We start from the raw sequence: 16,016 nt of genomic DNA on the forward strand, positions 1-16,016 counted from the left end.
GTTTGAAAGATCTGGTCAACTTTCCGAAACATCTGAATCTTTTTACAGCCCTCGATTCTTTCCCTGAGCCAGCTGTGGGGAAGGAGGGGGGAGAGGAGGAGAGAGAGAGAGAGAGACAGAGAGAGAGAGAGAGAGAGAGAGAGAGAGAGAGAGAGAGAGAGAGAGAGAGAGAGAGAGAGAGACCCGTGGAGGGAGGAGGGAGAGTGAGAGAGCAGGCCCTCGCGGAGCGCACAGCCACCGCCTCCTCGCCTCTCCAAACTCCCGGCCAAGGCGCGCGGTGGCGTCCTCGCGCTCTCGCTGGAGCCCCCGCCCGTCGCCCGCGCGAGCCAGGCATGAATGCTGAGACTTGCGTCTCTTACAGCGAGTCGCCGGCTGCTGCCATGGACGCCTACTACAGCCCGGTGTCGCAGAGTCGGGAGGGCTCGTCGCCTTTTAGGGCATACGCCGGCGGCGATAAATTCGGCACAACTTTCCTGTCCGCCGCCACCAAAGGGCAGGCATTCGGAGACGCCAAGAGCCGGGCCCGCTACGGCGCAGGGCAACAGGACCTGGCGGCACCTCTGGAGAGCGGCGCCGCAGCGCGGGGCTCCTTTAACAAGTTCCAGCCCCAGCCCCAGCCACCAGCCCCGCAGCCGCCGCAGCCGCAATCACAGCCGCAGCCGCAGCCGCCGGCGCCGCAACAGCATCTCTACTTGCAGCGAGGCGCCTGCAAGACGCCCCCGGACGGCAGCCTCAAACTCCAGGAAGGCAGCGGCGGCCACAACGCGGCTTTGCAGGTCCCCTGCTACGGTGAGTGCACGTGCGGGTCCTTTGGGTCTGGGCCCCAGGGCCCGTGGCTTCGTCACCCCCAAAACCCATTAGGCTTACGGGAGGCAGGAGTTGGGCTAGGGAGACGCGGGGCCGAGCAGGGAGTGACTCCGGATCGGAAAATGGGCATCTACTGCCCCGAGGGGAACCAAGGGATTCGTCCTGCCTCTTTCACATCTACCCCCGGCACAAGGCCGAAGGCGCGAAGCGTTCTGGCTATTAAATTCGACCTGGAGTTGTTTCCACTGCACTTCGCCGTTTCCCCGACCACTCGTTTTGCGCTGACCGCGGGCGCTTTAAAGCGGATGCTTCTTACCGGCTCCCGGCGTCCAGAGGGAACAGTTGCAGCGCAGCGCCGGGGCGCGGGGTTCCCAGCTGCGGAGGCCGCGCTCCCGGCCGGCTCGGAGGCTCCTGCGGCCTCGCCACAGGTGGGAGCGCCGCAGGTGCGGAGCCTAGCTGGGAGCCCCAAGCGCAGTCGGCGGAGCGCGCCCGGGATGCCGTGGAACAGGGGCACAACACGGACGCGGACCAGAGACGCCTGGGGCCGCGAAACACCCAAGTCCCGGGGACCCAAAGCGCGGCTTGCCGCTGGGAGGAGGGCCGGCCAGAGTTTCCGAGCGTTTTTCTGTTAGCGAGCCCGAGACGCTGGCTGACCTCGGAACAATGGTTTAGGGCCGACCCCGCAAGGAGGCAGGAAGCCGCAAATCTCCAGGCAGCCCAGTGCTGGGGGAAGAGGGAAGTTTCTAGGTCCTGATTTGGGCCTACAGGGAACTCGAGGCCCAAATGACCTCCAAGCCCCCTTGAACGCAGGCCTGGGCCCCCACAGCGCAACGACCATAGTGGAGGAGAGAGTCTCTCAAGGGCGGCCTGAGGCCAGGATAGCTCAGGAGCCTAGGCCTTCTCTTCCCCCAATCAAGATTGGTGAGCCCTAAGGGCAGCAAGGGAAACCAAAAAGGGAGAGGAAAATCTTCTCTGGACTTGAAGACCTGGGTACACAGTCACCCCCTGAGGCCTTGGTCTTTAGGCAGGATCCTGGAGATGAGCTGGTGCTGATCCAGGCCTGATGGAGAGGTACCAGGCCTGGGACAGAGGTGGGACATGGGGGAGGCCGTGGCAACTGGAATAACCTTAGGAAAACAGCCCATGGCAAGCACTTTCTTATACTCAAACTGGCTCTCCCACCGCCTCGGAATTAGTTCATTAGGTGGTTGTTGACACGCACATTCACACAACCATACGCCATCTAGACTTGCATTCCACACACAAAGACACAAAAACAAAAACAAAAAAAAACCTCTTCCTCATGAGCCAACAGAGTTACACATCAAGTATCCTCACTCATGGGACCTAGCACTTAGTCACACACTCCCAAACCCATGGGACCCGACCGAGAGCAGATTTAGAAAGATCCGGTGGCCTTTCCCGCTTCCTACACCTTTCCCCTCCACCTTCCTGTTACAATGAGATCAGGCGCTTAGATCACAGACATTTGCAGCTCCACACAGGTGCTCCTTCCACACCAGGCAGTGGGGGGCTCTCACTCCTGTACACACACACACACACACACACACACACACACACACACACGCTGGCCTGCCTCCTGGCCTCACCCAGGCCCCTCCTGTCCATGTCATTTGGGACTATTGGGTTAGAGCGAGTCACAAACTGGGGAACCCATGGAGGTTCATTGTGCAAAGCCATGGGACTCCTGTGTTTTCTCTCCCACTGCACTGGATGTTCATGTTCTAAAGAAATTCACCACTGACACTTCTGAGGAGACTGAGAGATTTTAGGCAAGTTGAGAGCCCAAGCTGCTTCCTCCCTCTTGTTTGGAAGATGCCTTCAGGTCCAGAGGGAAAGGGGAAAGGGCTGGCCCCCTCTGAGCTCTACTGGGCCTTCACATGCCAGCCTAGCCCTTCCCCTGCTTGTGTTAGCCATTGGGGCTACCCAGAGTGTTACCAGTGAGAAAGTAACTACACCTGGGTCCTCATCTGCATCATAGGAGATAACAGTACAGCCTCCTTGGGTGGTAAATGTGCTCCCACCGGGAGAAAGCAGGAATCTAACAGAGAGAGCAGGAGTCTAGCTTACCCTCCTTAGTGTTTCCATCATCAGCCTCTGTGCTGTTGGGAACCTGTGAGCACCCAATTGTGAAGACAGGACAAGTGCCTGCCCCTGCCCTCGGCAAAGCCATAAGCTGCAGGTTGGGACAAAAGGCAGCCTGGAATAACGGACAGGACCCGACTCCCCTGCCCAAGATGGAGACACTTCTCAGGGCAAAGCCACAAACAACAAACAGCTCTTGTTTATTCTTTTCCTTCTCTCAGCAACTGAGTTTCACTGGCTAGGAGATTTCTGGCCCTTGTTCAAAAGAAATTAGGCACATTAGGTCCAAGATGAGGAACCTGAGGCTCCCAAAAATGAGGCTCTGCCCTTTACAGGGGCAGCTGGGGAAAGGGCTTCTGCAGTTGGCTCTCTAGATGGCCAGCAAGGAGGGAAACCGAGGCACATGTCGACAGCTGTTCTCTCCACACTTGTCAGAGTGTGTATGAAAAAGGGGAGAGATGGAGTTCAAGGAAAAAGCCTTGGAATGTTCCCAGGAGTTTGGGGACAGTGGGGGCAGACACGGCGTCCGCGCTGGGCTGGGCAGGGCCTCGGCTGATCTGGATCCCAGCCGCAGGTAGCTTGGACCTCACAGTCTCCTGCGCGGCTCTGTAGGTCCCGGGGTCGGAAGCCAGTTCCTTGATCTGCGTAACTACACAGAGCTGGAGGCAAGGCTCGGAGGCTTCCTCCCGGACCTCAGCCCCGGGAGCCACTCCCCTGGCCCAAGGGGTCATCTGCCAGCGAGGTGCGGGTCTGGGGGTAGCGCCAGTGAAAATCCGAGGGAGCGCGCGGCTGAGAAGCCGCCTTGGACTCCGCGGGCGGGATCTTCTCCGAGTTGCCAAAGTGGAGGTGAGAAATTCACCCCTGCTGCAGTCGTCTCTACTCCTAACTGCGCCTCCGTTTCCCCATCAGTACTAAAAGGGCGACGAGGAGAGGAGTAGACAGTCCTCTCCCGAGCAAAGATTTTCGCGTTGTTACAAAAGAGCCCCAGCCGGCTCTCTCCTGCTGCAAACCTGACCTCTCCAGGCTCCGGTCCGCACTTCGGCCCTCCGAAGTCCTTGCCTGTCCCTGGCCCGTTTTTTGGCCGAGTGGGCCCCAGGAGACACTCCAGGTTGGTGACCTGACATTTCTCAGCTGCCCGAAGAGCCTCCTCGCTGCCGGGTTGTGGGATCCGGCACCTCGCCCCCAAACCCTGTGCCGATTCCCCAGCCGCCCGCCAGCGCGCCAGGCCTCAGCCATGCGCCCCGGGACGCTTCGGGGAGCAGCCCTGCTCCCTCTTCTCTTTCGCTTTCGATTCGGTGTAGGAAGGTTTTTCGTTGCTAGCGGATTGCTACCTTCCCAGACACCCGGCCCGGAAGGCAACGCTCTCAGAGTAGAGGTCTGGGGAGACGCGGGCCAGGCCGGAGACCCCTAGGGCGCCACTGAGGGGCTGGTCCTGATTTATCGAATTAGACGCAGTGTTTGAATCCTAAGTATATTTATTTCCACTCACCGACACAATCCACACACCACAAAATGTATCTACTGCTCCTGGGTCGGGCGTATTCGAATTTAGTCAAAGAACCAGGGTGTGTTTTTGAATGGGCCCCAAAAAAGACATCAAGAAACGGACATGAGGGCAGAAGCAGCAAGAGCCGGTGGGGGATTGGAGATCCTCGAAGGAAAACTGGGAGCTGTGACATCTCCGACCCCAGGTCAATTTGTTTGGTGGGGGGGCTGGGACAGAGGATGCTTTTAATTTTTTACTTAGTCGATTTCGATAGCCACCAGCCTACTCGAACAATCCCGCCTAAACGCATACGTTCTTAAATTTAGAAACAGAAGGCCTGGATGAAAGGTCTGGTGTTATTTTAAACCAATCGATTTGTAGAAAGTTTTCTTTCTTATAAATAATTTATATACAGCGAAGTACACCGCTATGTGGAAAGTACAAAGAATTGTTACATATGTGAACACTAGTATAACTACCAGCTGGATCAAGATACCCCTTTATACGTTGTGTATGTACACGGAAACTTTTGGGGGAGAATGTTTTTGTAAGTTGTTTTAAGAAAGTTGCAGAAAAGACTTTGGAGAGCTAGGGGCCCCACCTTGTGACCCACGGTGGTGTTTCTTGAGTAGGGTGACTTTGTACTCCCCATATTTGCGTGGTCCCGACTCAGAAAGCAAGGGTATACTACCCGCTGCACCAGTAACCTCGCTAGGCCGCGGGGCTATCCCAGAGTCGCCAAAGCTCTGAGCCGTGCGCGCTGCAAAATGGGGCCGTGGTAGGAAAACAAGTTAAAATACCAAACATAAAATGTTGCCAAAGTCCCCGAGGACTTTCGTTTTGGAGAGCAGTTGGATGCACTTTTCCGGAGAGGTACCTTTATCTTGGCCTCAGCCCGTTTCTCCCTTCTGGCAGTTTTGCGCACTGCTTTGTTTGGATGGCAAATTAAAACGAAAATATGAAATGGAAATACAGCGGTCTTTGCAGATACGGGGGTGAGGTGAGGTTGTAGTCCCGCGTGTTTGTCTGGGGTTCAGGCTACTCCGACGACCCCTGGACCAGCAGGGTGCCCGAAGCAGCAGGCAGGGAAAGAAGGAGAAAACTGCCCCGAGTGCTCACGGCACCACCGGCATATGATGGGGAAATGGGAAACCACGCTCCAGCGGTGCACCTTTCCCTGCAAGGAAAGGGGAGTTGGTAGTGGTGGGGCGCTCTGAGAGAATGCTTGGCAGGAGAGAACTCCTTGCACCCAGAGTTCAGCGTCCTCAGCTCCCACGACCCCAAAGGACTAAGGCCAGGCACTGTTTTGGATGGGGCCGTGAGAACCCAGTCATGTGCCTGGATGCCGCCTGTCAGGCACCACCTGGCCACGTGCTCCCACAGCTACGGGATTCCCCATGAATCGCTAAAGTGACCATCAGGCCGTCAGATTAGGAAACCAAGACAGTGAAGCCGGGGCTACGTGGTGATATCGCCCAGCGAATAAATTCAGAATGAAAGCCACCGGTCCTGTCTCGCTCAGGAGCCGTGGGTACCACACTTCATTGGCTGGTTTGCACTAGACAGTGAGAAGAGGCCCTTCTTCAAAAAGGGCCCTTTTGCAGAAAGAAGAGGCACCTCTCTCCAGATAGCAAGTCCTCCCAGCCACAGGGTGGTGCTTGTTGGAGATCAGAGTTACTGATGGCCCCCTCAGACCTCCCCTCCAGAGGTACAGCCCTGCACCTTCTTCTCTTATCTACAGGTGTGCAAATAACGACACCCCCACTTCCATGCAAGATGCTCCTTCCTTTCCCAGTACAGGGGTGCAGAGTAGCCCTGGAGCAGCAAATTCTGTGCTGCCTGGAAGCTAGTATCCACAGAAAGGCTGACTGGGTGCAACAGAAACCTCCGGTGTGTTCAGAGAGGTGTCCCGGGGCCCCAGACACACCAGACCTGCCCCCACCCATCCCCAGTGCATTGTGTATCTTTAGCAAAGACCCCCTTCTCTACCGCAGACTGCCAGCTCCAGGCGGAGAAGGAGGAGTAGAAAGGAAGCTGAAGCTCGGTGAAGAGAAGAGATGCGCAAAGAGGAGGTTCAGAGGAGCTAAAGTCTGGGGAGTGGGGTGACGATGTGGGGCGGTGGGCAGTTTCGGAGTCTGGCTCCAGAGGCAGCTAGGAGGGTCACCGTGGCGCTCCGCGGCACCCAGACTGCATTTTAGGAGAGGAGGGTTACTGGGAAATACTGCGGCGAGGGGGGAGGGGCTGTGTGACAGAGGCGCCGCAACTCGCCAAGTACCTGTCTTTGCTGGCGACCGTGCGGCGAGTACTTGGGACCGCAAGTTTGGCGCTGCTGGGCGCGGGCGCCAATACCTGTTCGAGAAAGAGAGGTAATTGGTGCGTGCTTCATCGGATTCCTACAGCAGATTGTTTTCGAGAGGATTCTCCTTCCAAACGGGGAGCCACGGAGCGTGGGCGTCTGTTCCAAGCGCATCGCGGATGCACTGCCCACACACAACGCGGGTCGGGGCAAAGCAGCTGGTTCTCCCGGCGCTCCGAGGGCCACGGCAGAGAAGATTAGAGGCCGTGGAAGCTTAGGGGTGCGACGCTAAGGCCCGGCTTGGCACATGTGCGGCGCAGGGTGCAGCATCTGGGTGTGGATTGCCCCTGGTCTTCACCGGTTGCCTTCTCTACGCCCGCGTGGCCTTGGGGAAGTCCCTTTCCCTTCCCTTCCCGGGTCCGAATTTTAGCTCTGCGAAATGCTGGAGTTTGGACAATTTCCAAAGACCCTCTAGGGGTTTCTAGTATGCCAGTACCAGTTTGGACCTGCCTTTACCCGGTTTACCTGCCCTCCTCGTTCTTACACACATTTTTGTCCAGGAGAAATAGGGTAGTGTGGACAGGAAAGACTTCCCTGGAAGCGGAAACGGGTCCTGAGGGTTCCCTAGGGTCTGTTAAAAGGCGCAGCAACACAGTGGGTAGGGGTTTCAGGCAGTCCTGGAGGGCGGCAGAAGAATGCAGGTTGTGGGCTCCAGGCTGGGGCTTAAATATGGAGAGGGGCGCTGCGGGGTGCCTTGTGCTCGCAAGTGACCAGGCTTACCCCAAGGCTCTGAAGTTCCCAGCCCCTCTGGGGTACTCTTGCCCTCTGTCTCCTCTCATCGTCCCTATGTCCGCATTTACTGAGCACCTACTATGTGCCAGACCTTGTTCTAGGAATACCAATCCAACACCTGCCTGCTATCCTATAGTTTACATCTTTCCAGGAGTATAGGTTTGGGCATAATAAATGTTTACTTGCTGGAAGGATGAATGAAGAATTGGGAGTGTGGCCTGACCCAGGATAAGGTCAGCTGTGAGCGTATCCCAGTACCTTTGTCTGTGGGTGGAGGCCTGGGAATTTGTGTTAGCATGTGCACAGGGTGAAGGGGGTGGGGCCCCACCCATATGCATTGGGTTCGGGTTCTGCCATCCCAGTGTGCTTCAGGGGGCCGAGTGTACTAACTGGTGTGCATTTCTGCGAAAGACAGGTGCGACCCCGAATGCCTGTGTCTGTGTCCGCGTGTGTGTGAGCCTTGTGCCTGCGAGAGTGAGCACCTGCGCTTTATGCCAGGGAGACCGTGACTAAGCGTCTGAGCCGCATGGCCTGTGGCCTTCCTTCCTGTTAGTGGGGGCTCCTTGGTGAGACTGACTCATCGAGTGGTAGGCAGAGTCCCCCTGTGGCCTGTGGGGGTGGCACCCAGCCCCCAGTGTCTTCCTGGGGCCCTCACTGGGTCTACCCAGCCCACCCACACTGTAGCAAGGCTTCCCCTCAACCCCCAGCTCTTGAGTGTACCCTCTGTCCTGTATGGCTCACTGTGGACAAGGAAACATCCTCCACACCATCTTTATGCGTGTTACAGATCCCATTTAGCAGATGAGCAAACTGAGGCCCCAAGAGAAATGGGGCCCCACAGACAGGTTAATGGGGAGGCAGGAACTACTGCTGGGTTCTCCTCCTTCCACTGCTGGGGACGAAGGAGGAAAATGGTCTTGGGGGAATATCTGCTCAGGTTTATCTTTATCTACTCTCTCCCTTCATTGTAACCCCTCCAGTACATTGCACTCTCTCTGTGGATCAAATAGGGTAGATGCTTGCAGTCCTCCCACTTCAGAAATAAGGAGGACTCCACCATGAATTCCTAGGGATTACAGGGATAACAGGAGAGCACTTATGGAGTTCTCGTAGGATAGGAGGAACTCATCCTGCATGTGACCAGGCAGAGCTGGGACTCCTGCTCTCTGCCAGGCTCCCTGAGCCAGGTTTGCTTTCCCAAGTGGTGGAAACCATGAGAGTGCGTGTCTGAGAGGGTTAACTGAGGCCACATTACGACCCTCCTCCTCTTTCCATTGACCATCGGCCAGGCCTAGAGGTCTCAGTGGCATCCAGGAGCCCTGGTACTGCCCCCCTACACACAGTGGGTCATGGTGTCATGTTGGGTGTCCCACCCAGTGTTGGAAGAGACATCAGATGTCTGCTAGCCCAGATGTCCTCTTTTACAGTCGAGGGGACTGAGATGCCTGATCCACTTACTCATCACTCACCAAACTGTGCCTGTCACTGTGCCAGGCCTTGTGGGGGATTCTGAGAAGCGCTGGACACAGCCTCTGCCTTCAGGTCCAGAGGGGAGACAGATTAGTAAGTTGGCAATTCCAGTTCACCGGACGTTGCTGGAACAGGGAAGCCCCAACTGAGGCTGGGCTTTCCTTGGGGTGTGTGGTGTGTGGTGGCAGGAAGGCTGACGGGCTGTCTACGGGACCTGTAGCTCGTTAGAAGACCCCGTGCCCAGGTGGAGGTAACCTCGCCCAGTAAGAGGAGGGCCCAGAGAAGTTGAGAGGAGTTGACAATTGCCACAGACCCAATGGATATTCTCTGGGAGCTGAAAAGCCCCTCGCTGCTTCTCTTCTTTCTCCTTTTCTCCCTCCATGCCTTCTCTGGAGATCAATAGATCTGAGTTCAAGTCTTGACTTTTCCACGGAAATAGCCATGTGCCTTTGGAACAGTCCCCTTATTTCTCTGATTCCTCTAAATTCATTTACAAAATTGGGCTGTTTAGGCCTGTCCTATGAGGGAGGGGAGTGGGGGAGGGGAGGGGAGGATGCACAGAGGAAATCTGCCTGCAGGTACATCCTGCAAGGTCAAGTTCTTCGCCTGGGAGGACTAAGGGCCCCACCCACTCTCATTGTCTACGCTTTGTGGGTGGTAGGGTGTCTCAACTAGTGCTGGTGGGGGTTCTGATCAGATTTCAGGTTGGAAATGGAGACTTTAGGGCCCTTTCAGATATGTGGGCCTCCCCAGTGTCCTGTGGTCTCCCCAGCCCTGTCTGCAGCCCCACCACTCAGCCACAGGGGTTCACATCTGGCTCACATCCCAGCACTGATCTGGGACAGCTCCATGGCCTCCACCTTCAAGGAGAGAGTTCACCGTTGGGCAAAGAAGACAAGCATGCCCACAGTTCTGCCGCACAGGTCCCCTTTCGGGGCCTCGGCCTCCCATCTGTTAAACCCCTTCATTAGTTGCTTTCTGAGGCCCTGAGGTTCTGTGCTATTCCAGGCCTGGGATCGAGGCACCAAGAGTGGCAGATGGGTCCTCTGGGATCATTAGGAGGCCCCTGGGTCCCACTGCTCTGCCCCATTCTTGCCGAGAGAGTCCCCTTAGGAGGCAGAGAGTTGGTCCAATCTGCCAAAGGGGAAGAGTCTGGTGTGCCTTGCCTGTCTCCCTGCCTCAGTTTCTCCATCTGCACGTCAGGGATGATAATGACGTGAGGTGGATGGGATGGGAGGTGGAAGGGAGTCCGAGTTGGCAGGGCAAGGCCTCTGTGCTGACAGCACCCTGCACACGCCAGCCGGTACAGCAAGCTGTGTGCCAGGTGCTTGTGTGTGGTTTCACTGAAACGCTCCGCCCTATGAGACAGTCTGTCATCCCTATTCCCTGGATGAGAACAGGCCCATAGAGGATGAGGAACTTGCCCTAGGTGGGTCCAAGAGGAAGCGAGAAGACAAGTTCTGGATGGCCACGGTCTCTGAGGAGGCTCTGAGGCCCTCAGAGGCATTCTTTTACAGGATGGTCCTAATTAGCCCTGAGATCATCCTAATCCTACCCCAGATGATGTGGGATTGAAAGACTGAGTTTTACAAACACGGCCCTCAAAGAGTTCTTCCCATTTTCCCATCTGGAGATGCGAGGGGAGGGGTGCGGGGGCCCAAGGGTGGGCTTGATGCCTGGAAGGTCAGGGTTCTAGACCTGAATCTGTGACCTTGGGCACTGCTTCTTCACCTGTTCAAGTGTCCTGCTGGGCTGCGGGGAGAACAGGGGGCAGGCACGGCACAGGTGCCTCGTAACTGTTATGAGGGATTACTCTTTGGATTTCCAGGAACTTGCCAGAATCTCTGGTCAGGACAAGATGGAGCCGAGGAAAGCATGTGGGACAAAACTTGTGGAGAATTACCTTCCTCCTGGGGAGGAAGAGCTACAGCAGAAGGCTTTTGTCTGCTTTGTTTCAATCTGTTTCCCCAGAGCCTGGAGCAGGGCTTGACATACATAGTAGGTGCTCAATAAATGTTTGTTGATGAATGACTGCATGAGTGATATGGGATGAGAACATGCTAGGAACTCTGAAAATCTTTCTCTCTCCTTCCTTTGAATTGAGATCTAAAATGAGAACCTGACTTCTGGTTCTCTCGTACTGTAGTGGAAAATAATTTATTTCCTGTGAGGATCCCTGTTGGGAATGGGTGTGAGAGCAGGGAGGTCTTTCAGACTCTGGCAGTTGGAGAAGCACCCCTTTTGTCCATTGTCCCCCTTCGCTGTGACCGCAGAGATAAAGTCTTGCTGCTGCACCCCTGGGCTGGCTCTAGTGAAATGGGCAATCTCCTCTCTCCTGACTTCTCCCCTCAGGTCTCCTCCAGAAGTGAGTTCTGGGTCCCTCCTGCCTGCACCTCACCCTCACCTGCACCATTCTGGGCCCCTTGTTCTTTCCTGCTGCCTGCCTAGTAGGGCCACCTGAGAGCGGCTGGCATTCCTCCCTGGGTACCTTATCCACTCAGTCCCATCCCCCACCATCCCACAAACTGAGTTTCACCCCCCACAAAGGTATGCAGCACTCTGTTCTGGCCAAGATACCGTCCTCAGCTCACAACCCACTATATGAAGCATTTAGACCTGAGCGTTGGATATAGTCAGCACTCAGGGGCTGGTGGCCACAATTACAGATGGTGTGGACAGAGAGCTGGAGGAGACTGGTGGAAGGAGTCCTTCTCCCTCTTTAGAGAGGGAATTGGGCACAAACAAAGCTCTGAAAAGTGCCCTGCCAAAGGCTTCTCCTCCAGCCAACAAATCCCGCAGGGTTGTGTCCGGGTGTCAGGCAGGTGTGGAGCACTTGGCAGGGAAAGGAGTCTCCAAGGAAAGTGCAAATGAACTGGGGCTTCGGGTATATGGGCATTTGGGATGGAACTTGGAGGTTGAATAGGAATTCACCAGCTGAGGTAGCTGGAAACAGCACTCCAGACTCAGAAAACAGCATGAACAAGGGCTTTGGGTCAAGAAAATATGCGGAGGGGCAGCCGATTAGCTCAGCTGGTTAGAGCAGCTTGCTCTTAGCAACAAGGTTGCCAGTTCGATCCCCACAAGAGCCACTGTGAACTCTCCGTCTACAGCTGGTTTGAAATAGCTACTTGACTTGGAGTTGATGGGTCCTGGAAAAACACACTTAAAATAAATTTTTTAAAAGTTAAAAAAAATAAGAATAAAAAAATTAAGTCTTTAAAAAGAAAATTTGTGGAGTGTTTGGGAAAGAGCAAGTGTGTCGCGTGCAGGGGTCATGATGGATTCAGGCAAGATGGGGCCTGAGGGATGGCAGGGGCAAAGCCAAGAGGGACGTTCACTGTTTGCTAGGGGTTCAGACTTTGGGGAGGCCCCTGGAGGCCTCTGAGCAGGGCAGTGAGAGGCCAAGATCCCAAGTTAAGTGCTTTTTGTGCAACTCAGTATGTTCTGTTTTAAAAAAACATTTCAATGTTTTAAATTTTCTACTGTGGTAAAATATATGTAACATAAAATTTGACCATTTTAACCATTTTATTTAAGTGTATAATTCAGTGGCATTAAGTACATTCATAATGTCGGCTAACCATTACTTTTCTCTATTTCCGGAACTTTTTCCTCTTCTCAAACAAACCCATTACAGAATAACTCCCGTCTCCCTCTGCCCCAAGCCCCTGGAAACTTCCATTCTACATTCTGTCTCTGTGAATTTTCCTACTCTAGGTATCCGAGAGGCTTCTAATCGTGAAAATCCTTGTTGTCCTTTTGTATATCTTTGGAGAAAAATCTGTTCAATTCCTTGGCCCATTTTCGAATTGGGTTTTGTTGTTGTTGTTGTTGAGTTATAGGAGTTATTTATATGTTCTGGATATTAATACCTTGCCAGATACATGATTTGCAAATATTTCCTCTCATTCTGTGGGTTGTCTTTTCTCTCTCTGGATACTGTCCTTTTGATGCACAAAAGTTTTAAAATTTGATTATCCAAGAAATCATCGCTAACTCCAATATCATGAAGAATTTCCCCTATGTTTTCTTCTAAAAGATTTATAGTTTTAACTCTAAAGTTTAGGTCTTTATTTTGAGTTAATTTTGGTATATGGTAGAAGATAACGGTCCAACTTCTTTTTTTTGCGTGTGGATATTCAGTTTTCCCAGCACCATTCGTTGAAAAAGACTGCCCTTTTTCCATTGTAGGGTCTTGACACCTTTGTCAAAAATCAATTGGCCATTCAGATGGGCACGAGTCTTATTAGGGAGACTGCTTCCTGGACGGTGTAGATGCACTGTACACCTGATGCTGAAGCTGAATAATATTCTATGTCAACTATAATTTAATATACTCACGGGATAGAGAGTACAGCATAGGGAATAGAGTCAATGGAATTGTAACAGCTATATATGATGTCAGAGGGCAGTAGATTGGGGGAGTTTATCACTTTGTGAGGAGTGAAATGTCTAACTATTGTATTGTTTTGTACATCTGAAACTAATAATAATAATAAATCAGTTGGCCATATATTGGAGAGTTTATTTCTAGGCTGTCTGTTCTGCTTATTGGTCAGTAAGTCTGTCCTTGGAATGCCTTCTTAGGTAACGGCCAGAATCCCAGAATATGGGGAACCTCGTAAGTCATCCTATCCACCCCCTCGCTTCCAGGCCAGTGACTGAATGCCAAAGAGATTCAGATCAGGGACATACTTGTTTTCCAGGAACCAGAGCTGGTGAGAAGGAGTGGAGGGCAGAGCCATTGGCCAGGGTGCCAGAGCCATGACCTTGGCCTCTGGCTAGGGTCCCAGCTGTTTAGGAGCCCCCACGTGTATCAGTTGACCCTCCTGTGTGAACATGGCTCTGAGGGAAATTCTCACATACTCTTAGAATCTATACACCACCTCCTAAGAGGCCCCAATTTGGGACCACTTCCTTAGGTAAGATGACCCCAGAGCCCCTTCCCTGTGGAGCTGGAGGAACTCCAGGAGGGAAGCTCGCTGTTCAGCCCCCACCAGCTCTGTGCTGTTGGCCCTGTGAGAGCAGTTGTCCCCCCACCCCCATCCATGGAAGATACGTTCCAAGACCCCCAGTGGATGCCTGAAACTGGGGATAATACCAAATCTTATACATACTATGTTTTTCCCTATACGTACCTATGATAAAGTTTAATTTATAAATTAGACACAGTAAGAGATTAACTAATAATAGTAAAATAGAACAATTATACCAATATACTGCAATAAAAGTTATGTGAATGGCTCTGGAACCATTAATAAGTAAAATAAGGGTTATGGTGTAAGATTTCATCACACTACTCAGAACGGTACACAATTTAAAACTTTTGAATTGTTTATTTTGGAATTTTTCATTAAATATTTTTAAACCGTGGTTGACCACAGGTAACTGAAACCACAGAAAGCCCTGGATAAGGAGAGACTATTGTATCCTGAATATTTTCTGTTTGATTTCCATAAGACGCTCTTGTCGCTCCCTGTACTCCACCCTGGCCATCTAGTGAGTGGGGCTGGGGGCCAGGGACTGGGGCTCCTGGGGCTGGATGGGATTCTGGGCCTCCAGTTGGGGAGAGGGGCTGTGGAGAAGGGGCTGTCGCTTCTAGTAGAGCAACTGGGGAGCCCCAAAGGGCTGACTTGTGAGGCTGGTGCTTCCTTCCCTGTTAATCCCCAGCCCAGGTGATTAAACAGAGGCCTCTTCAGCCAAGTCTCCCAGCCAAGTGCCCAAAGGCAAGTTGCACGCACAATTTCTAGTGTTCTTGGAATCGTGTAGGAACTTTGTTCATCCTACCATTGGGCTGGCAGGCTGTCTGACACTTCAGATGCCGTTGGTTTGGGGAGGTCGGTGTAGCCAGGACCTAGAAACAGATTTCAGCCTGTACAGCTGAGTGACCTTGGGCAAATTGGTTGAGCTCTTTGCCTCAATTTCCTTATTTGAGGCAAAGTGGGGATAAGAATAGTATCTACCTTCTAGGAATATTGTGAGGACTAAACAAGGGAATATAGCTAGGTAAGGAGCTTAGAACAGTTCCTGGGACTGAGTAAGTCCTCAATAAATGTTAGCTGTTAGGATTTTGCTGGAACCCTGACTATATGTGGTTGGTCAGAAACTTTGACAGTTATAGTTGACTTCAGTGCATACAATTAGAAAATGAACAAATCATTACTGAATCTACGTTGTATGGTTGATAAAATCTTTTACATGGATGAGTAATGAAAGGGGTGGAGGCTGGCCACCTGCCAGGAGGGAGAAGGGGGCCTTGGGCCCCTCAGACCATATGGGCCATGTCTCCCCAGGCTGCTGCAGCTTGTGCCCAGGTATCAGGAGCTGGGGCCTAACTTTCTCCCTTTCCCTTCCTCATGTCTGTTCTCTGTGTTCGTCTGACCCAAAGCTTCAGACCAGGAGGTCCCCAAGGGTGGGGCTTGTGTTACGTTCATGTCTGCACGGGCATAGGACTGGACACAGAGAGCGTCAGGGAATTCCTACACCCTCTGGACCCCAGCTTGCCCGTCTGTGACGAAGGGGCATCTGGTGAGTGCTGCCCGTAGGCCACACCTGGGCCAGGATCTTTCACTCAAACCTCTCAGGAGGTGTTAGCACCCCTTATTGACAGGTGATGGAGGTGAGACCCACAGAGCGCTAGGAACCTGTCCATGTCCCAGTGGTGAATTGAGCCCACATCTCCTGAAGCCAAAGGACCTTTTCCGCTCCACTCTGCGCCCCTGGGGCTAATGCCAACTGCTTTGGGGGCCTCAGGCCTGTGTGCGCAGCGGACACCACCAAGCATGTGAGAGAGCTCTGTAAACTGTGGAGTGAGGTGCACCTGGGAGAGATTTTCAGTGCACAGTGTGCCGTCTTCCTCTCACTACTGACCTAAGGACCCCAGATCCTGACTGCCTAAGCCCCATCTCCCTCCTCCTCCCAGAGCCAGCCATCCTCAGAACCAGCCCAGGGCAGGGCCCGTGTGTGGGAGCCGCCCCTTGGGGGAGGAAGGAGGAGCCCACAAACCACTCCCTAAACTGGTGGTCACTGACACATGTGAAACGGCCTCATGGTTGTTTG

General features: G+C 53.5%; 1 protein-coding gene across 1 annotated transcript in view; it reads left to right on the forward strand.

The window, feature by feature from the left end:
• Nucleotides 1-211: 211 nt before the first annotated feature.
• The window catches only part of ALX4 (ALX homeobox 4), a 46,534-nt gene continuing 30,729 nt past the window's right edge, over nt 212-16,016 (forward strand). Inside the window, exon 1 of the mRNA XM_033119157.1 lies at nt 212-789. Within this exon, the coding sequence (XP_032975048.1) occupies nt 333-789 (457 nt within the window). The 5' untranslated portion in view covers nt 212-332. The remainder of the gene's footprint in view (nt 790-16,016) is intronic.

The sequence above is a fragment of the Rhinolophus ferrumequinum genome, chromosome 11, assembly GCF_004115265.2.
Source record: "Rhinolophus ferrumequinum isolate MPI-CBG mRhiFer1 chromosome 11, mRhiFer1_v1.p, whole genome shotgun sequence".
NCBI classification, from domain to species: Eukaryota; Metazoa; Chordata; class Mammalia; order Chiroptera; family Rhinolophidae; genus Rhinolophus; species Rhinolophus ferrumequinum.